This window comes from Castor canadensis, chromosome 7 (genome assembly GCF_047511655.1).
Source record: "Castor canadensis chromosome 7, mCasCan1.hap1v2, whole genome shotgun sequence".
Taxonomy (NCBI): Eukaryota; Metazoa; Chordata; class Mammalia; order Rodentia; family Castoridae; genus Castor; species Castor canadensis.
The window spans coordinates 132,838,671-132,861,595 of NC_133392.1; the positions used below are offsets into that span (position 1 = coordinate 132,838,671).

General features: G+C 41.0%; 1 protein-coding gene across 3 annotated transcripts; it reads right to left on the bottom strand.

Annotated features, from left to right (window-relative positions):
- Positions 1-32: 32 nt before the first annotated feature.
- Positions 33-22,683, bottom strand: Cap1 (cyclase associated actin cytoskeleton regulatory protein 1). Of its 3 annotated transcripts, none has more exons than XM_020171668.2 (13): positions 22,532-22,683; positions 10,209-10,330; positions 9,555-9,655; positions 7,998-8,075; positions 5,900-6,043; positions 5,713-5,798; positions 4,558-4,663; positions 3,045-3,222; positions 2,613-2,797; positions 2,345-2,468; positions 2,115-2,197; positions 1,644-1,787; positions 33-1,145 (listed from the first exon to the last, which is right to left on the bottom strand). In XM_020171668.2, the coding sequence occupies exons 2-13, from the start codon at positions 10,318-10,320 to the stop codon at positions 1,062-1,064; spliced, it is 1,425 nt and encodes a 474-aa protein (XP_020027257.1). In that variant the 5' UTR covers positions 10,321-10,330; positions 22,532-22,683; the 3' UTR covers positions 33-1,061. The 3 variants fall into 3 exon arrangements, with proteins under 3 accessions (XP_020027257.1, XP_020027258.1, XP_020027256.1); XM_020171669.2 differs by having other exon boundaries at positions 10,209-10,333; positions 22,513-22,679; XM_020171667.2 differs by having other exon boundaries at positions 22,513-22,678.
- Between the last annotated feature and the right edge of the window lie 242 nt (positions 22,684-22,925).

Genomic DNA, 22,925 nt, shown 5'->3' on the forward strand with positions numbered 1-22,925 from the left:
CATCTCTACAACAAATACCATAGGTAAATAAGTAAGTCTGGTATTAACTTTATTCTATTTTCTGTGTAACTTTAAGTCCATGAAGGTTTATTTCCACAGGCCTCAGGAAATGGGCAGAAGTCACAGGACAGTCTCTCTTCCCACCAGAAAACAAGTTGCGTATTTTGGTAAGTGTATCCTAGAGGGGAGAACTGAATTTACATTAGCAATGCTGTGCAGGATTCTCACATAACTCAAGACCTAAACCAGCCTGCAGTGGCAGTTTTAGTCCTCTGTTCGGATGCCTGGACCAAGGCCCTAAGCTGTTGGGTGTGACCGGCGGGGGCTGCTGAGACGATGGATGACGGGCAGAAGAGGAGGAATGCCTTGGAATGGCATCTTTGTTTTTCCTTTTTCTTTTATAAAGACACCTCTGTAGGAAGGTGCTGGGCAGGGAGTCCAGAGAAAGAAAGGGCTCAAGACCCAGGGCACTGCTACTGCCGCTGGGACCAAGGATGGAATGCAGAGCGATGGAATGCTTTAGGAAACACGTTTGCTTTGAACACTAGGTGGCCAAGCCTCAGCGTTTGGTCCAATGCAACCCTCACCTCACTTGTCAGTAGTGAAAAATTAGTCTGGTTAGAAGAACCACCTGGAATCATACCAGCTTCTACTTCCATGTTCATTGTTAGAGAAAGATTAATCAGTACACATATTCTGATATTAACTCATGGGACTGTTATTCTTCCCAAAGGACTGTTTGTTGGTGGAATAATTACCCCTCCCAAAAAAGCTGAAAGCTGAAACACCCCAGTCCGGGTCTATAGTCCCTTAAGAATGGGCTGGTGGTGTGGCTGTGCTGACGTGGAGAAGCTGCACTTTCCTGCAGAAGATCAACCGACCTGCTGGCCCACCCCAAATCTCAGCCTGAGGTATATTCAGTGAAGGCAGGTAGCTTGGCTTCTCAGAGCAGAGAAGCTGTTTAAGAGCAGAAAGGTAGAGGAAATCTAGAAAAGAACCGTCTCAATACAGATTTATCCCATGGTGTGAAGGGAGAGGCAAAGAACCCACTGGCTCTTTGCTTATCCAGCAATTTCCGTCACTGAGGTGACCAACTTTTGCCCGTTCCATAGGGTCTTGAACTGCTCAGGGACTGGGAACTCATTCTGTAAATAAAGAGAGAACAGCTTGGAATCTGGACTACAAAATGAACTGGATCTACATTTCACACTTTCAATGGGTGGCTTCCACTTAACCCTGAGAGCAGAGTAGGATGGACTGAGACAAACAACTCACCCAGCCATTCTGTGTTGTGCAGTGCACTGTTCAGTGTGATCTGTGATCTTTGTTAAACAAGAATACGTATGGCTTTAGCACCAGCTTGACAGAGTGTCAGGATGCTCTCTTGTTTTTGCAATTTAAAGGCACAAGTCCGCTTCTGAAGTTTGAGTACATGAGTCTACCCTGCTTCTACTTTTGGTGTGCAATGTTGGATTTTACCTACTCATTGCTGAGTGTCCATCAAATAGCTTCCTCCAGTGCAACCCTCAAACTTGAGATCCTTCTGCCTCAGCCTCCCAAGTGCTGGGATTATAGATGTCCATCACTACATCCAGCTAATCCCTTCTGTTTATCATACTGCTAAAGAAATAAAGAAAACTTACAAAGTCACCGCCTTCTGTAGGAATGAGGACATTCATCTCAGAAGATTTGGCACTGACTATCTCACAATCCAGGGAATTCTTGCTCAGGTAAGCATGGCAGCCATCTGTTTTGTTAATGGAAATGGTTGGCACTTTACCCATTACCTGCAGAGGAAACCAAGAAAACTGAGTCCCAGCAGGTGGGAGAAGACAACAGTTAAGTTGTAGGGAGAGCTTTCACTGTTTAACGTGATTCAGTAACTACATGAGCGCTCCAGGTGCACAACGGACACTGGATATTGGGGGCGGGCTGGGATGAGTGCTGGAAAGAGCTCCCTTGAAGAACCAACTCCTTTTCTGCCTCATCCAAAGCAGCTCAGCTTACAGACTTTGTAGAATCAGATTGCTACCCAAGCAACATCTGTGGGTTTGCTGTGACTGTTTCAATTAATTCCCTAGGGACCAAAAGAAGGATTCAAGATCCCAAGTTACCTGAACTTTGACATCTCTACTATTGATTATCTCCACGATGCCCACAACGTCATCGAATACCAGACCAAGTTTCTTACAGTTATCTAGGAGAAGAAAGGAAGCAGGTCAACAGTGTAACTTTAAAGGAAGTAATATACTTAAGAATCTTTAGGAAGAGGGTAGGTAAAATGGTGATGGCCCTTTCAGGCTTGAGGACACAATCTACCTAATACAGACTGATAAAGACTCACCTACTATAATGGAGTTAATTTTGCCTTTGATTTGCAATGTCGTGTTGACACACTTGTATATGTAAACCACCTGTTTCAGCTCTGTGTCATCAATCACCAGGTTAGAAACATTCTCCTGATTTTCCTTTTAAAAAGAAATACCACAGGATTCTTATGAAGCACACAGACAAAAATAACAGGCTATCCCAAACTTTGTTTTTGTACTGTGAGCCAGATCCCTGCACTCATTTGTCCCTGCCTTCCCCCAGTACAAGTATTTTTAACTCACCACTCTCCATTTCTTGCCCTCCAGTTCAAGTAGAGCTGGCTCCTTCTTTGCACCTGGCTTGGGGGATGGGCTAGTTTGGGGTTTAGGTGCTGAGAATGGTTTAGGGCCACTGCGTACAGGACCACTTTGAGCCTTCAGGGCAGGGTTCTTGTGAGTCTTCATGTCATCAGATACATGTTTCAGGGCTGTAAAAATAACAGGTACCTTGTGCCTGTCCTTCATACCAGAGCTTTAAGATGAGGCAATAACCAACTTCTGCTATCACTGACCTTTAACATAAAGTTCAAAGCAAGCACAGGAGCCTTTGAGATGGTCTCTTGCAAGAAGTTTGGAGAAGTGTTTTTGTAATTTCACTTGTTTCCCAGGGTTAAACTATATGGTTTCATTTAAAAAAAAGGTGTGTGTACCAACTGTTAGTGCCAAACTACTCACCATGTGTGATGCTCTCCCCTTGATTGATCTGTGCAAACAATGCTGAGCGGGACGCAGAGTCGTCAGAGCCTGAACTGGTGGTGACTGGAGGGGGAGGTGGGCCTGGTGGGGGGGGAGGAGGACCTGAACCAAGAGATGGTCCAGATGGCAATCCACTCAGTTCTTTTGCCACAGGTCCCTGGAACGATAAGTGCAAGAACCATAGTTATCTTCTCCTTCCCCTCTGTGCCATGTCCAGTGGAATTCTACGTGTGTGTTCAGTGTGCATAGGGTCCCCTCTATAGCTCTTAACGCAATGATCGATGGTCCCTACCCACACCCGACTTGGCTTTATTTCTTGTCACCCTTTTCTGAGACTCCAACTCTTAGTGCTATTTCTCACCTTTCACATTTTTCATCTGGTTTCTCCTGATTCCAGCTCTATACCCATATTTCTAAAAATCTACTTGACGTCTTCCTTGGTGTGTTACAAGTACCTCAGACTCAGTAAGTTCAAAACTGACTTCATAGCCAGGTTCTGGTGGCTCACGCTTATAATCCTAGGTACTTGGGAGGCTGAGATCAGGAGGATCACAGTTTGAGGCCTGCCCAAGCAAAGAGATCACAAGATCCCATCTCTGAAATAACCAGAGCAAAATGAACTGGAGGTGTGGCTCAAGCTGTAGAGTGCCTGCTTCATAAGCATGAAGCCCTGAGTTCAAATTCCAGTCCCACCAAAAAAACCAAAAACTGATTTCATCATATCCTGCCTATTCCTCTGCTTGTACAATCATCCCCTGATCCTTATGAGTGAGACTATTACCATCCTGGGGTGAATATTCAATCTTCTTTGAGCCTTCCCATTTCTTTAACCTTGTTATTTATTATCTTGGTAATAAATGCTTTTCTATCAGCCCCTACCACCATGACCATTCCCATGCTCTGTGCACAATCCCTTATCTTCAACAGGGAGATAAATCTCATCATTATCATTCCTTTACTAAAACTAAAATACCAAGTCCCAAAAGCTCAGCCTACCTTCCTTCCATTCTTTTTCCTAAAAATCTCTGACCATCTCCCCTTACTGAAATCAGAGAAAAGCAATCTCTAAATTTACTCTGCGTTTACTTTGTTAAGCTGTGCCTTTCTCCCACTTCTCATAGACCTATACTTCTTTCAAGTCTCCAATCAGAGTATGCCTCTTCAAAGCATAGTCTCTCCCAGTGGCTCTTCTTCATACTGTGTCTTTATTACAGTATTTAGCTTGATGGTTTGTATTGGAGGTTTGTATCTGTAATTTTAAGCTCCTTGAGAGTTGGGATAGTGTGATTCCTCTGTGTCTCCCTGACCTGTGAATTTTTTTTTTTTTTTAAATTGAATAGAACTCAACCTTTTGATCCTTGCTTTCTTTACTCTTTTTCTCTTTTCCCCTTTCTGCTATCCACCAAAAAAAATACCAGGCCTTGGTGTGTAAGAAATGTAAGGAGTGGGTCCTAGAGAAAGACAGGAAGAAAGGGAAGAAAGACTCACTAACCGTTTTGCTCCAGTTCAGGCCAGTGGTATGGAACTCCTTGATGTAAGCCTGCAACTCTGTCCATATGCTCAAGTACACTTTGACCCAGTCCACGTGCTTTTTATCCCTGGGAGAATTGAAGAACTTGTTAGAGGCAATCAGGGTAACATTAGTGATTCTAGAACCTCTCCTACCTGCGGGCTCATATACTCCTGCTTATAGCATTTCTTAGGCTCTGCTCAATAGCAGCTTTTCTATCATTACTGAGCTTAAAAAAATAAAACAAAACACTATCCTATTACTCTAATTAGACCAAACTCTACTAGGATAGGGGCACTGGATTATATCTTCTTTTCTCTTACAGCAGTGTTTCTCAAACTCTTTTTAGGAGCAAAACTTTTTTTTTTTTTTTAAATAGACCTTAGATAGAGCCTAATATATAAAGCTGATAAAAGCAGACATTTTGTGCATGAAGCCACTGTAGAGCCAAGATTTCACAAGCATTACCTGGGAAGTCAAACCTTCCTTTTGGAAGAAAACAACAATCAGGATAAAATTATAGAAATAATACTGCAATATGGTTCAGAATAATCCCTTCTCTTCTCTATAGGTTATTAGCCTAAGACTTAACTAAGTAATTGCTGCCTATAGTCACTCCAGCTCAAAATTAGCAACAGAGAAGTCAGTTAGGAGCAGTATATGTACGTGGTTAGAATTCAATGACTTCCCTCACTTATTTAATACCATCATTGGCTAGGCAGCCTTCTCACTTTGCCTGACTGCATGAATAGTCAGATAATTCTCTTGTTAAGTCCTATTGAACTCTTTGGCATGGCATTAGTGAGACATTCTTCTCAAAAGAGGAACAAAAATCTATATAAGCAGGTGACTTAAAGGTCATTAGTCTACATTGCCTCCAGCAAAACTTTTTAAACCTAGAAGGGGAAAGATGAGAAAACTAAAAGGGCCTCTACCAACCGTGGAGAAGGGCCAGCAGAAACACTTCCTGCTTGCAATGCAGGTTTTATGAGCCAGTGTCTTCCAAGTTTTCCACAAATTAGCCATGAGATGAGGGAACCAGTACAGAAGCCAACAACAGCCTTCATTAACCCAAAGTGCTACTGCAGAAAGTAGCTGTGTTTTGTCCTTTACTTCGAGAGGAAAGCCTAGACTTACACATCTTTGTACTCCTTGAGGACTCGGTTTGTATAAAACATGGCAGCGTCATTCATTTCTTTCACATAGGGGCCGGGTTTGGGAGCCTGGAGAGAAAGAAGCAGCCAGTGACTCAGCACCTCTCCAACCACATCTCCTTCCCTCTTTCAGTCCATCCCTTCCCTGCCCTAAAAGCTGTTCTGCTCACCATGGCCACCCAGCCCAGGGCCTGGATGCTCTCACTGACAGCTGACAGGTGATTGAATAGCTTGCTGCCTCGGTTCTTCTCCCTGAAGTTTATCACTTCTTGAATCTGCTCTGAGATGGGTGTCAACAAATCAGAAAGCTTATTCTAGGAAAAGAGGCAGAAGAAAATTCTGGTTAGAGTCCTTCTATAAAAGCTGTATATGAGCCAGGTGTGATGGCACATGTCTGTCTGTAATCCTAGAACTTGCAGTGGGAGGCAGGAGGATCAGGAATTTGAGGCCAGCCTGGGCTATCTAGTGAGACCCTGTCTCAAGGAAAAAAAAAAAAAAAAAAAAAAAACCCAAAAAACTAAAATACTGGTCAACTCTGATCCTGAACTGAATGGAAGAATTCTTTATGGACTAAAATGAACAAAGAAACTTTGTATTCATCCTGCCCCGATTCATTTGGTCATATGACTAAAACACTGCTCAGCATCTCACCTTCCATAAAGTTCCAACTCCTTCAGATGGATTTTGTGATTCTTCATGCTTAGGACCCATATTCTAGTTATACCACAAAATTCCACAATTTTAGCCACTTGTCTTTTTTCCATCACACTAATGGGAGATACTATTTCTGTACCTTTACTTGTGATGCTCTCCTCTTTTTCCATCTATCCAAATATTCATGATGAAGACCCCTCCAATCTCTCACAACACTTACTGTCAGCAAAATCAATTTTGGCACCTTACCACACACACCAGCACAAACTATTAATGGACTCACGCGAATATATTTTTCTTTCTCATTAATTCTTCAAAGGCAAGGGCTCTGTCTTAGCTTCCATTTGTCATCATTGCAGCCCTAATGCATTGTTAGCCATATAGCAGCTGCTGAATGAAGATCTGATGAATCAAATGTAATTAGGGGGCCTGGCATCCAAGCAGGCACCTCAGCAAAATGGATGAATCTTATGTTTCTGTGTTTTTAACCTCTCCTTCAAACCTTAGTTTCCCGACCATCTCAGTTCTCAGGTCTTAGTATGAAAAATCTAACTGTGAGTGTACAAACTTTCTCTCTAACGGCCTAGTCAGTAAACATTTGTTCCAGAAAAACTTCATTTACATAAATGGATGGTGGACAGATATTTGGTCCAAAACAAGGAAAATGCAATAGCATCTCAGCTGCTTGATTTATTGGGGAAAGCATGGGTTTGGATAAAAATTTTTAAATAAAGTACTTTAACAATTCAGGACAGATTAAAGACTGAATGGTAACATATTTCAATTACCTAATACTTTTTTTTTTTTTTCGGTTGTACTGGGGTTTGAACTCAGAGTTTCTTGATTTTTAGGCAAGGACTCTACTATTTGAGCCACTCTGCCAGCACCCTGACACTATTTTTACATTATTTAGGCATACCCCAGGATCAAATGTTTTAATTCGGCATTAACCGATAGACTTGCTAGGAAAGCCTAACACAAAAGAAACAAATCTAAGATCTTACATTCTAAGAAAGATCTAAACTTTCTCTAATTCAACTTTTCATACATTGTTGCATAAAATTTTCAATTAGGAGAGAAGTAAAAGGGAGATTTCCCCAACCAGTGAAGGATAAGGAGAGAAGCAGTTCTTCAGGAGTTTTAGGGTCTCCACAACAGGTTTGTTGTTTTTTATTTTATTTATTTTTATTGTGCTGGGAATACCTTGTGGCATTTACAAAAGTTCTTATAATATATCAAATATCTCATACTTAAATTCACCCCCTCCATCATTCTCCTTCCACAGCAGTTTTACTAGGGCCCACTCATAGTAAAGTAGACCCTTTTCTATAATAAGAGACTGTTTACTGAGAGAAGCAGTAAATTTTCAATGGTAACTTAAGTCCTAAGCAAAATAACACGGAAAAAAGCCAGTAGAGACCAATAAATAGTCAAGGGACATTCCCACGAGGGCACTTTAAGTCTGTTCTGGCCCTGGGACTTGGTGTGAATGTACATATTATCATAAGCCTGGTCAGGTTGGTCTATTTTAGCATGTTGTGATATCTTGGCACAGCTCTCTCAAATTTGTCCTGAGCATCAAACCAACAATAAACCAACTAGTAGTAAACTTACACTGGCTGGCTGCTGGCACTGAGAAGCTGTAACCAGAAGAGCTCGCTCCAACTTCAGACCTGTGAGAACCATCTCTGCCTGCAGGAAAGAAGAATCAGCTATCAATGACACATTACAACTAGAGAGGTCCTGATAAGAATAACTTGAAACCTCCATGTCCATGTACTTCGGTAGCACCCATGCACTTCATGTTGTTTTCCTCATGTATTCCAGATTCCAGAGACTGATACCATAAGCACATACACTACTGTTCACATTGGAACTAATCAGGAATGAACAATCAGATTTGTAAATGAAGATAATCAGGGCTGGCCTTAGGTACTAAGTCAGGTTAGCAACTTCACATGAATAGGGTATCTTTGGTTTTTGTTTTAACAGTGCTGGGTGTGGAACCCAGGGCCTTATGCAAGTAGGCAAGTGCTCTACTATGGAACTACATTCTAAGCCCTACACGAAGAGTTTTGCATATGTACTAAACTATCCATCCTATCTCATATCACATAAAAAACCTAAAAACCCCCCTGCTTTTCTCAAAAATTGGAGGTAGGATTAAAGGCGAAGGCCTAAATTTGAGCCTAAAGTTCTCAGGCCATTTATTCCTTTAGGTTAAAGCTATTTCTTAAATACTAGATCATGTAACCAGCACTTTATTAAGTTAAAGAGAACGTAAAAGTATGAGTGTAGTGTACTGCCTTGAAATTATTTCCAAATAATTTGGAGTGCAAAGCAGTATTGCAAGCAGTATTGCTTTGTCAAACTTATCTTGGTTACAAATGTTACTTCTGAGGCCATAAGTCAAAACATGAGCCTGTAAGATATAAAAATTTAATTTTTATATATCTTTTTTCAAAGATAAAAGTGGTACATGTTTTTAAATGCTTTCAAATGTTACAGAACTGTCTAAAGTAAAAACACAAGTCTCCACACCCCTATCCAAGTCCCAGCCTCACTCCCTATAGTTAAGACCATTGCTCATTAGCTAGATATGAGGAGCTTAGGGTTTGGTTATTGTTTATAAAAGATCATTCAGTGTACTCACAAAAAGATCCTGGGCCTGGAAAGAGAGGCAGGATGTGTATGTGAGTGACGGGTGGTGGTGGTGACGTGGGAGGCAGTACATGAAGGGAGGTGGGTGGACAGGCACCTGTCATTGCCTACTTCATATTCTAAGTGTGAAAATAACCCATATTACCATAACTAGTAACTATCAAGTACAGTTTTATAAATGCTAAGTCACGATAATGATCCCTTTAAATAAGGCAGCCTAAGCTTGGTTATGTAACACGCTGGGATCAGACCAGTAGCATGTTCTTCACCACAAAGACGAACAGAAACATAGTTTATGGACTAAGTAAGTTTTCTGCATAAGGGAAACCTATACAGAATATTAATAAAAGCAGCCATCTAGAAAAATGAAAAACAATTTCTGTGCCTGGACCGAGCTCCTTAGTGCAGGTAGAGAAGTCAGGAGCCTCTCAAAAGGGTCTTAAGGATGAATGAGATGTGAAGAAAGCCACCAGGCCCTCAAAAAGAGGAACAAAGACACAGCCTCCTTACATGTTTCTGCACGTCTCCTCCAATCTCTTTACTGATCTTCAAGTATTCGGCCACAGGACCAGCAAGCAAGGAGTCAAATGCTTGCACATAAGGAACTGTTCCTAAGGCAGAGAGACACACCAGGAAAATTCAGTCACATATCAGGAGGATGTTCTTGAAAATGGAGAGGCAAGTTAATACAACACACAGAATACTGGGAGCTGGCTACCAGTTCCAGTATCACCACTAACTGGTTGTGTGACCTTTTTTCCTTGCTGAGCTTAATTTTCTTTAGCTATAAAATGGAAATAAACACAATGATCCTCCAAGATTTCTTTTAATGCTAACCTTCTGTTTCAATTAGCACATGTGCAAAATGGCTGGTTTGCCAATCACTGGGAGAGGAAATTTTAATATCACTTGCCATTTGACTTACACTGGAGTCATTCTGTTAAAGAAAGAACAGGAACCATCACACAAGCAGGAAGTTCTTGTGTTAAAATAACTTAACCACAGGCCTCCTTGTGCAAGTCACTTCCTCCCTTATCTGCTCACAAGAGATGAATTATCTAGATCAAGTGTTTGGGGAAGTCAGCCCCAAAGAAGAAAAGTTACTATGATAAAAAATTAAGACCAAGACATTACACAGACATTCTTGGGCTGTAGACTGCTTACCTTTTGAAGAACTGTCTCCATACCCACGATGCATGTCAGAAGTGTGGGACACTGCCTCCAGGCGGCCAACTGCCCTCTCCAATCTTTCTACAAGATTTTGCATGTCAGCCATAGTGTACCACCTGCTGAACCAGATCAAATGTCATTTGTCATTTTAATATTACACAGCAGGCACCTACATGGGGATGAGGAGAATGCTAATTCTGTGGAACAGAATAATTTAATAATAAAATGTGATGCAAAATAAGTTGAGCAAATTTGCAAAATCATACTGACCCCATTAAGCAAGAGAACAGGAAAAGGTGCTCACTAAAGCAAATCTTATTCAAATACTCATTGAATATTTATTATATACCAACAAATATTTGTGTAGGAACTTAGATATGCGGTATGGCCATATGTATTTTCTCAGGCTAAGCCTTCCATAAGTATTCAGGAATGGAAGGATTATTCCTTCCCCCCACCCCAGTGCCGGGGATTGAATCTAGATCTTCATGAATGCTAGATAAGCAATGTACCACTGAGCCTTATCCCCAGCTCATTACTATGTTCTTAAAGATAAAACATAATTCTAGTGACATGCAATGAATTGTCTATAGTCACATATCTAGTTAATACAGAAGCTAGCATTCAATTCATTTCTTCTGGCTCTAAGTTCATTATGGCTCCCCAAACCCCAACTTCCTGCTGTCTACAATTGAATGCTCCAAACCAAGATGAATAGGATATTTACCCTGCCCTCAATAACTCATAGTCTAGTGGAGGATGGAGGGAGAGAACATGACTTAAATATGCACAAACAAGTATAAAACGAATAGAAAAAAAGCTTAAGGTAACCAAAGAAAATTGCAGTGGAGTTCACAAAGGGAAAGAGTGTATCTGCTGGAAGGATAAGATGAGGATATCATGGAGAAGCTGCTACCTGAGCCAGGCTTTAAATGAGGATGGTTAGGATCTGGACACGTGTAGGGAAGGAAACCAGACACATCCAAAAGACCTTCTTATAGATCTTTCACAAGTAACTTATCCAAACAAGCTTCATTCAGTGTCTGAAATCCTAAAGAAAGTAAGCTCCAAGAGAGAAGAAAGGACCTTATCTAATTTGTTCCTTATTATACTCTACATCTAGCCCACTAACTGGCAGGCTGTCGTTGTTCAATAAATATTTATGAAGTTAATGAACCTGAAGTACAGTATTCTAAAACTCCAGAGGACAAAGATTCTGAAAGTTACTCATGCTATACACCTAAATGTAAAATGTTATCAATATACATATAAAGTACTTGACACCATGAGTGATCTTATAAAAATTAGTAAAACTTGAATTAAAGCCTTGATTTAGTTTCTATTTCATCAAATCATTAAGTGGTTCAGGTAACTGAAGCTGAATGAATTCAATGAAGCTCCCTAAAATGACCACAACAATCTGTGGTCAAAACAACATACTAGAGTATCTCAATTTAACATATCTTCCCCTCTGTGAAAGAGATAAGCAGTCCACATATAATCTCTGTCTATTCTTCTCTGAGTGCAGGCTCTGCTTTCCCTGGACCCAATCGCTTGCCACACTCTTGATTAAAAGAGTACCAAAGAAAAAGAATGAGGACCAAAGCAATCTTTCCATTTCCTGGCCTGCAGAAGCAGAAGCCTCCAGATCTATGCTCTACTCACAAATGGACCAGACCAGAGCAGCCAGTACACTCCACTCTCTCTTATGTTATGACCATCAACTATAGCCAAATTGCTGCCCTGTTCCATTTTGGGTACTGACCAGGGACAAACTCACATATAGTCTAGAGGAAATATAAATCCAGAGGAGAAGGGATGCAGTTAACTCCCTTCCATGAATAGATACTACCCAGTTCTATTATAAAACATGTTACTTCATACACAATGGAGAGTACAGGCTGAAACCATTGTTAACATGAAGATAAAATATAAGTTATATAGGGTTGTACAAGCTGCTAAATTGTGAACAGTCACCTTTTTTGGGGGGTGGGGTGGGGGTGGTACTGAGGCTTGAGGCCCTTACACTTGAGCCACATCCTCAGCCCTTTTTTGCTTTAGTTATTTTTTGAATAGTCTTGGGCTTTTGCCCAGGATGGGCTTCAGACTGCGATACTCCTACCTATCCCTCCAGAATGGCTGGGATTACAGCTGTACACCACCACACCTAGCTAGGAGTACCAATCTTAAAAGCTTAATAATAATGCTCCAGGGGACTTTGATTCCTTTTTCCTCATATTTCACTTGTACCTACAGGTATTCACTACTAAACAAGCTATAGTTCTGCTGTATGAATTAAGCAGACAGAAAAGGGATAATACAGCTACTATTTATAGCTAATCTTATTCTACTACTAACAAAATATAGAAGAACAGTGTCTAGTTTTTTTTTTATTGTTTTATTATTCATATGTGCATACAAGGCTTGGGTCATTTCTCCCCCCTGCCCCCACCCCCTCCCTTACCACCCACTCTACCCCCTCCCTTCCCCCCCACCCCCCAATACCCAGCAGAAACTATTTTGCCCTTATTTCTAATTTTGTTGTAGAGAGAGTATAAGCAATAATAGGAAGGAACAAGGGGTTTTGCTGGTTGAGATAAGGATAGCTATACAGGGCATTGACTCACATTGATTTCCTGTGCATGTGTGTTACCTTCTAGGTTAATTCTTTTTGATCTCACCTTTTCTCTAGTTCCTGGTCCCCTTTTCCTATTGGCCTCAGTTGCTTTTAAGGTATCTGCTTTAGTTTCTCTGCATTAAGGGCAACAAATGCTAGCTAGTTTTTTAGGTGTCCTACCTATCCTCACCCCTCCCTTGTGTGTTCTCGCTTTTATCATGTGCTCAAAGTCCAATCCTCTTGTTGTGTTTGCCCTTGATCTAATGTCCACATACGAGGGAGAACATACGATTTTTGGTCTTTTGGGCCAGGCTAACCTCACTCAGAATGATGTTCTCCGATTCCATCCATTTACCAGCAAATGATAACATTTCATTCTTCTTCGTGGCTGCATAAAAGTCCATTGTGTACAGTGTCTAGTTTTTTTGTTTGATTTTTTTTGATGGGGGTAGGATGACAGTTGCCATATTATGGGAAAGAATGTTAAGAACTGAAGGACTAAAAGATACACCTCATCTCATTATGCATACATACTCTTTAGGTGGTCATGTTCATTCCTCTCAAGTTTCAAATATTACTGCAGTAACATCCAGCCCACTTGTGGGTACCACCACAACCACCTAATAGTCTAAAGACTCCTGGAGCAGCATATCCAGTTCTGGCTATTCTTCCAGGATTCAAAATTTTAGATCCAGCTTCCACTTAAACATCTCTCTCTGGATGTCCCAAAGGCCCTTCAACTGAAATATCCAAAGTAGAACTCCTACCTTGCCTAACACTGCTCCCCACCTCCTAACCCCACTGTTTCAATGGTGTAGCACTGCCAGCAATCACATAATTGACCAGGTTAGTAACTGGGAACCTGTTAGACAGTAGAGTAATAATGAACGCGTGTTCTTTAAAGAAACCAGACACATTGGGGGGGGTTATTAAACGTTCTGAGTCTCAGTTTTCTTATCTATATAATGGGGGAGAACAAAACACAAAATCCAGAGGGCCACAGAAAGAATGAAGAAATCCACGTAAAAGTACCTGGCACAGTTGTGGAAGGTCGTAAAGATTCCATAAATACTAACTAAATTATCTTCTTTCTTATTCCCCATACCTAATCAGTAACCAAAACCCATGGCTCAAGTGGTAGAGCACCTGCCTAGCAGGCATGAAGCCCTGAGTTCAAACCTTAGTACCACCAAAAAGATTAGTTTCATCTATGAAACCAATTTCTTTGATCTTTGCATCTCTGTGTGCTAGGAAAGCATTATAAGCCATGAGAAGACTGTCTCCCAAGTTTCATAATCGATACATGCAGATTGCGGCTCAGACCTTGGTTTCTTGAATTCTAGTTTTATTTAGACTTTTATAATTAGGACCACTTCTCTTTCTGAAGTTTTTATGATTGCTTAAGTAGGTGAGAATCTGTACATTCATTTATGGAGGATTACATATAGTTCTTCATTACTATCAATTAGAAATGGCAAGGAACAAGATTAGGCAGACCTACAGTTTTCTGCTCAGACAATTCTGAGCAGAAGCCTGGCTCTTTGGAAGCTTTAAAATTCAATGCAAATGTAAAATGTTACCAATGTATACTATGTTCTAGAATACAGGCTTGAAGAGGATGGGGGTTTATCCATTTTCCTTCTCACACCCACCCCATCTCTCAGCACCTGGACAACCAGGAACATAGAAGATACTTATAAAATCAAAGTGCTTAGCACTGTGGTGGCTACTAAAGAAATGGAAGACACATAGGCTCTATGCTCCAGAATCTTTCAGTCTTACTGCAAAGGCCAACAAAGTACAGCACCAATGAAATAAATACAAAAGCCTATATTTTTAATATTATGTAATAATATTAATAATAATAATAATTTCTTATTATCTAACTTCAGTTGAACTGAGGGAAATTAAGGTACCAGTAAATATATTAGAGATTTTCTCTTGGTAGAATATTATTCCTGTGGATTCTAAATTATACAGAATAAATGGCTTAGAAGCTCTGCGAGTTCTGAAGAAATGAATGCGGACTGGAGGTGGTTTAGTTTTGGCGGGGAAATGAGTTACATCCTGATGAAAAGGAAAGATGTTCCAGAGCAAATCAAAAGCAAGAAGGAGAGACCAAGCAAACTAAGTACAGAAAGTGGTAGAAGCAGGCTATGTACAGAAAGGGTATTTTGCACAGAGCATGGAGTGTCATGGGAAATAAGGCTAGACAGGCAAGCTGAGTCAGATAATGAAGGGCGCTGAGAGCCAGGTAGTATTGGATTTGACGTTGTGATAATGTGAAGGCAGTCGAGGGTTTTAAGTGAAGGAATGATGATGAAAGTAAAGTATGTACAAGTACTGTCTTATAAACAGAATGGGATTTTGAGAAAAGTGAGAATGTTAGGGTCCAAGGTTAAGCTGAAAGCTATTACTCATCTAGCAGTAAATAAGAAGGCTCCTGAAAAAGATATTTCAAAAGAGAAAAATTCACAATATCTGACCAGATATTGAAGCTAAATGAAAATAATCAATTAACCTATAAATAATCCCCTTTAGCAAGTAAGTGACAAGGACCCAAATTAAGTTCTATAAAAGAAGAATAAAAGTTCCCCTGCTCTAAAAGAGTCTAGCAGGGAAACAAAGCTAAAGCTGCCTTCTATTGAATCATTTTCTCAGGATTAGAAATGATTCTAGAAATCATCTTATAAAAACACCATCTGACATCAGAATAGTGCTTTTAACATTCTTCGCAATTTGTCAGGCAGTGTCTCATCAAACACCTTCAGTGATATAGAACCTGAGACTTTTGAGACAGCCCATCCCATTCACCCAGCTCAAAGCATTAAAAAGTTCTTCCTTATATGGAGGTAAATCTGCCTCCCTGCAAAATTCCACCCACTGATCTTGGTTAGGCCCTTGGAGGTCATACAAAACAAGTGTGAAGTGAACACTGAACAAGTATAGCTGTGTGGGTCTGACTGAAAGCACAGTAGCATTCAGAGAAGGGAAATTAAGATGGCTCCAAGAGTTGCAAATATGGTGGCTCTAAGAGAATGATGACAATTATAGGCAGAAACCGGTTCTAGAATGTTCTAATTAGAAGATGAAGTCAGTTTTGGATGTGCAGAGTTTGAAGAGAAGAGGAAGCTTCTAAATGAAAATGTTCAGTATTTAGAAACAAAGCCTGGGAAAAAAATCAAGCCTGGAGATGTTTATAAGTCATTGGCAAAGAACTGTCATGAAGTAATCACGCAGAGTAAAAGGAAACTATGAGCTTGGTTTTCCAGCAGTTTCTTTTGTGGTTTGAAACTAAGGGGAAAACAAAAAACAAAAAAACCAGAAATGGCTACAGATTCCTGCCAAAGTTGTTTCATTCTCATCGTTCTATTTAATTTTGAAAAAAAAAAAAGGCTTATGCCTATAATCCTAGCTACATGGGAGGCTGAGATTGGGAGGATCTGAGGCCAGCCCAGACAAATAGTTTGTGAGACCCCATCTCCAAAATAACCGAGCAGGAGCTGACAGAGTGGCTCAAACGATAAGAGCACTGCTAGTAAGCATAAGGCCGAGTTCAAACCACAGTACTACAAAAAATTTTAGAAAGGCAAAATGCATTGGAGGTGTAGCTCAAGTGCTGCTTTGAAAGCTCAAAGCACTGAGTTCAAACCCCAGTTCCACCCAAAAAAAATTTTTTTTGCAGCACTAGGACTGGAACCAAGGGTCTTGCACATGCTAGGCAAGCACTCTACCACTGAGCTATATTCCCAGCCCTTCATTCTCATCATTCTAATAATTCAACCCAATTTATTTTTCCTATTCAAGGAACTCATTCAAAAGTTAATGGAACTGGGTCAGCCTTGCAGTTTTTGTCACATTTCAACAGGCGATTAAGCCAGTAATAAGAATTTCTACCTGTACAGGAAGTTGCTATGCTTAAAATGTTTTCTTTGTCTCATACTTGTTCTTCTAAGTCATCACTCAACTAAAAATAAAAAGAAAGCAACCACTTAAGTCAGCCTCTTTACTAAGACAGCTCAAATGATATGCTTCAAAATGATTCTCTTGGCCTTGACCTTGCAATCCTGTTACTGAGATTTTATCCTAAGAAAGTAAACCCTACTGTGGAACAGTGATAGGTTTGAAGATGTTCACTGCAATGTTAGGTATCTATTTATGTGTCTATAACTTTATGTATTTAATTTTTTTTCTAATGAAAGCAACACCAAAACCAAAAAGCAAAAACTATCTCTACTGTAATATCTCTTCCAAGTTACCTCTGAGCTATGCATTAGTCAGTTCTACTCCTGACAATATACCACTAGGTTCTAAAATGTTGCAAAGCAAAACCTAGTCGTGCTAAAAGGAGATACTTACATGTTGGCTGGTTTAACCCAGGAACCAAAGAACAGACGTTATTTGCCACCATAAAGTCATCTAAATCTAACCCAAATCAGTAGTCACTGTTCTTCCCTGAGTATTTGGTTTCACTGATGAAACCAATGACATTTAGTGATTGAGTCACTGCCACCTGAGGTTTAGATCAGAAGAGAAAGAAAGGCCTATTTTCTAAGGAGGAAAGGAATCCAACCTAGTATCAGTGCTTGTCTCCTGTTCCCTTCTTACACAATCCTCTATCTGAAACCCCAGAAGTGAGTAAAACGAGTAATAATGTGCAAGGCAAAATCAGACTTGGGAACTAGCTGTTTCAATGGTTTAGGGCAAACATAACATCGTGTGGTTATGGGTTCTCCTCTTCCCTACATTCAAAACAATATAATGAAGACTAACTACACGGAACATTCAGCAGGCCCTTTTTTACCTCTACATGTTTTATAGAGAAAAAACTGCATTGGCCAATGTAAGCCTGGATAATTGCTTTAATAGAATTGTATTTCAAACTTTCATATGTAAAGATAGAGTAAAGAATGACATTTGTCCTTAGCATGATTTCAGCTACAACTAGACATACGAAAAGATCAGTGATTATAAGTCTACAATTAACTTAAATATTAAGACTTTTAATGCCCTCTGGAGGCAAAAACAACAGAAACTCAAACAAATTAGCAAGTCCACTTGTTCCTTTCATTAAACATTTCAACTATTTCCAGCCAAATGAAAATGTTTGGCACAGTATATCTGATAATACAAGGCACATAAAGCTGCACTGTAGCTGAGGAGTACTTTTGGAGCTTTGCTTTTTTTTTTTTTAAATTAGGTTTACATGATGGTATATCAAGAAGAAATAGTTTCACAATGAATGCTACAGCTCCACTAATTTGAAGACAGTGAAACTACACCTGTATTTAAGAGTTTAAAAAAATGATAGTTTTCCTCCACTAAAACCAAGCAGGCTAAATGCAGCCAACACAATGTGAACAAAATAGAAATTTATATACCCACAATACAATATAGTGGAGAGGGAAATCTGATTTGCACTCACACTCAAGTTTAGTGTCGACTCACACTAAACTTGCTTTTAGTGCCAATCACTGGGATTCCTACATTAATATTGCATCTGAAATGAGGGCCAGAAAGTCCTTTAAGGACCACAAAAGAATTCTTTGAAGGCACAATAATTTTTTGATGCCTCAGTGAAAACAAAAGATTCATTCATTCCAGAATATCAAGTGCTTATCATGTGCCATACGCTGTGCTAAGTATGGCTCTGGAGCCTATCCTCAGAGAACTCAGCTGGGAAATAAGACACTACAATCTTAGCCATGATATGTTCTAATGCAGTAGCTATCTACCAGGGGCAATTCTGTACTCAGGAAACATCTGGCAATGTCTGAAGACATTTTTGGTTGTCACAATTGAGGAAGTTACAATTGAAATGAAGAAGAGACCAGCATTCAATGGATAGAGGCCAGGGATGCTGCTAAACATCCTACAATGCACAGGACAACTCAATAGTGAAAAATTATCTGAACCAAAATGGCAACTGTGTCAAGGTTAGGAAACCCTGTTCTAATAGAAGCATTTATTTGTAAACAATTCAAATAAAATGCTAATCTACATTAGAAAGTCAATCTGTACCATCCAATGAGTTAATTAAGGCATCTGGGTACTGGTGGTCTATAATCCTAGCTACTCAGAGGCAGAGGTGAGGATGGTCAAAGTTCAAAGCCAGCCCGGACAAATAGTTCAGTTCACAAAACTCTTATTATCTTGAGAATACCCAACACAGCTGGGTGCCTATGATTCCAGTTCTTGGGAGGCAGAGATCAGGAGGATCATAGTTAGAAGCCAGCCCAGTTAAATAGTTTGAGAGACGCTATCTCAAAGAAAACCTGTCACAAAAAAAGGACTCAAGTGGAGTGGCTCAAATGGTAGAGTGCCTGCCTAGCAAACATGAGGCCCTGAATTCAAATTCCAGTACCACAAAAAAAAAAAAAAAGAAAGAAAAGAAAAAGAAAGAAAGAAAATTGATATAAGTGGCTGAGTGGGACTGGGATGTAGTTCATTGGTAAAGTGAGCATGTGTGAGGCTCTGGGTTCGATCCTCCTCCAACACCACCACATACAAAAGAGTGGGGCACTGGTAGTTTGCACCTATAATACTAGCTACTTGGGAGGCTGAGATCAGGAAGATCAGAGTTCCAGACCAGCCTGGGCAGATGGAAGGGAGGGAGGAAGGAAGGAAGGAAGGGAGGGAGGGAAAGAGAGAGGAAAGGAGAAAGGGAGAAAGGTAAATTGGTTGTAGAGATTTTTTTTTTAGTTGGACAAATGAGTTTAGACTTGATTCTTTGGGAAAATAAAGCCACTGAGAGTAATGAGACAAAAATTGGTTCTTTTTAAAGAACTTTTAAAAGTTGTGGTAGAGAAGTTGAAGACTGACTAATAGGAAATACATGATGATGACATTTTAAAGGAATAATCATTAGGACTGGGTAAGATACAGCTTAAGGATCCTTGGATTTCGAATCTCAGCATTAAATTTCAAACCAGAGGATTCAACTTCCAATGATACCACTTTGATCTTCTTGTTTAAGCAAAATGAATCTTGGACTTAGTGCTTCACAGAAAACCAAAAGGAGGAAGTCACTTTTTAAAAGCTCAGTCTCTGGTAAAAAAAAAAAAAAAAAAAAAAATTTCAACTAAACAAGTGTATGCATAACCAAGAAAATGGGTGAAAAGAAAAAATCACCACTCAGGATGGAAACAAAACATTTTGCAAGCTCAATAGCCAACCTCCGCAAAGTAAAAATATACTCACTGAATCTTACAATACCACCACTTTTGGTTTGCATGGCAGATTATACTTTACAAGTTACTTTATTGCTACCATTTCATTTAAACTCCTCTGAGACATCAATTATGCTCACCTGACTGAGGAAGTCGTTCTGGAGAAGGTGGGAAATGCCTACAGAAAGATCTTCATGCCGGGCTGCAGCAACTGAATTAGTAAACTGCCAACCACAGAATAAAATCCAAACACAATCAAATGAAGCATCAAAAGACCTTAACAACCTGGCAGATAAAACCTCCCCCGACCCCCAGTTTTTGCCAAACTCCAGGCTCCAGTAATTCACTGAACAATACAGATAGGCCCTCTTGCCTCCACATCTTTGCTCTTGCTGTTTACTGTAGTTGGAACATTATAAAACATCATTGCCTGAATGTGCTACAAACATCTCAAACTAAGCATTTCTGAAATCCATTTTCTTCCCATGCCACCTCCCTAACCTGTCTCCTTACCCAAATTACCTTTCATATTCCCTATCTGAATGGTACCACCCATTTCCCTTGGCCAGAAAAACCAGGAGATAATCCAGAATACTACATTTTGGTTTTGTTTCCTTGTGGTGCTGAGAATTGAACCCAGGACCTGGTGCATACTAGCCAAGCACTCTACCACTGAATTGTATCCTGAGCCCTACTCCTATTTCTTCATTCCCTAAATAATCAGCCTCCAATTCCTACAATTCCATCTTCTCAATGTTGCTCAAACACAATCCCTCCTAGTCATTTCCACTTCTTAGTTCAGGCCATGACTACAGCAACAGCTTCCAAACAAGGCTGTTTCTCACTCTGATAAGTGGGAAAATCCTTCAAAGCATTCGCAATGATTCCAGGGCAAAATTCATATTCCTTAGCATGCCTTCAAGGTCCCTATATTTGACACTTTTCATTTCCACCAGTCTTCCCAACGGTCTCTATGTCCTTGCACCTCTAGTACTCTTTACCTGGAAATCCCATTTCCAGATTCACTCTATGGCTAAATTTTGGAAGATGAGGCCTCCCATTTTCACTTAGAAGCCAGGCCATAAATACGTGGAAGGTATTTCTCTTCTATGCTCTCATAGCCCTCTGCCCACACAGTGCGCACTGATTTGCTTGTCTGCTTCCTCCCATACCATAAACTCCATTGAGAACAAGTGTTTTCTTAGCTACAAGAGCTAAATGCCTCACTTAATACGTGCTTCATATAAAAAATGGTTGGTAAATGATGAATGTGCTAGGCTGCCCTTCCTTCCATTTTCACTTACAAAGCAATCTCCACAAAGAGCTACAAATACCATAGGTCTCATTCTAAACTGCCTAAAATGTTCTCATTCCCTCTTCACTGAACGTCAAAATTTCCCTTGGTACATACTTCCACAAGCAGTCCGTTCTTTTCTAACATTCATCACATGTAATTCTTTTCTTTTCCCTTCCTTCCTTTTTTTTTTTTTGGTGGTGATAATGGGGATTGAACCCTGGTCTTCCACATGCTAGGCAAGCGCTCTATCTACACTTGCCCTCGGTCCTTATAATTGCTTCTTAAACGTCTCTGCAAATACTGTTAACTCTGTAAGGACAAGGTCTAGATTGTTTTGTTTCAAAGCAGCATTAGCTGAATCTGCCAGAATGCTGGCACAGAATAAACACAATTTGTTACACACTGAATTTAATCCTGTGAGGTGAACAGAGATCTGCGCTTAAAAGCTGAGCGAAATGAGGCGTAAAGAAGTAAAGTAAGGAATCTGGCCACAAACACAGTGGGGCCAGACCAAACCTGAGCCATCTGATTTCTGGTCCAGAAGTACACAACACCGCCAATAAAAGTTAGCTTGGCTTTTCAGAGTAAGAGCAGCAGACTAGGTGTAAGGAGAGGCTTATCCGAACGCAAACGAGGAAACTCACCATTCTTTTAAAAACTCCCCAGGCATTCCAATAGCTGAATATTAAAAATAAAAAGTTCCACGCAGCAAGGTGCCTTTAACCTGCAGCTGCGGGACCGGAAGACTACCCCAAGTTAGAGAGAGTCCAAGGAAATGAACGTGGGAAAGATCTGGCAAGAGTAATCTAAGGAAGAGAGATGACTGCTATTCTTTTCCTCACTCGCTACATAACCATAGATCACCCTCTTTTCTTCTCCAGGAATCAATTTACCCATCCGTGTAATGGGAGTGAGACGGAGGTTAGGGAGGATTCAAGGAGGTCTCAGGGGTTCCTTTCAGGCAGAGCGCTGAGGCTGATAGGCAGCGCTGCGAAGTCGAGCGGAGGGCCTCCCCGGGACCGCCAGGCTCAGCTGATCACCCCGGCCCCACCTCAAGAGACCGCACCCAGGGGTCCGGTCGGCCTCAGGGCCACAGCCCCGGCCCCCTCTGTAGGGCTCGCCACACGCATGCATGCCAAGAAGGCCATTACCAACGACAGAAGCCGGTGGGCCCAGGAGAAGACCCCAAGTCCCTACCCAGCCGCGTACCCTCACCTTAAGAGTTCCGCCTCACCTCGGACTATGATCAGCCGCTCTCCACTTCCGGCAAGAACCGCCCAGCAATCTTCGCGCGACCCACTTCCGGGTCCTCACTGGGCGCGGCACCCCCACCGGAAATGAACCGCCGGCTGAAACGCTAGGCTAGACCAGGACTGGGGAGGAAGTCTGGCCGCCGGGCTTGTGGCTCCGCCCCTGTTCCCCCACAACTCTAAGAACCCCGTTAGCCCAGAGGCCACTTGGAAAAGGGCCCCGCCTCTAAGGCGGGAGCGATCGGGGTAGGGCGTGTTCTTAGGCCAGCTCACGCCCCTCAACTGGCAGTACAGAGCCGAAACAGAGCCGAAATTGCCCCCTGTGGCCCGGGCCAATGAGAGACCGGAATCGCCGGCTAAGCTCCGCCTCCTGAAAAG

Excerpts from the sequence above, each read along its gene's own strand:
- Cap1 (XM_020171668.2), bottom strand. The coding sequence starts at position 10,320 with ATGGCTGACATGCAAAATCTTGTAGAAAGATTGGAGAGGGCAGTTGGC. Across the intron at positions 8,076-9,554 it reads GAGGAGACGTGCAGAAACAT|GCAGAGATGGTTCTCACAGG; the intron begins GTAAGGAGGCTG and ends TCTTTCCTGCAG. Across the intron at positions 1,788-2,114 it reads GTAGAGATGTCAAAGTTCAG|GTAATGGGTAAAGTGCCAAC; the intron begins GTAACTTGGGAT and ends TTTCCTCTGCAG.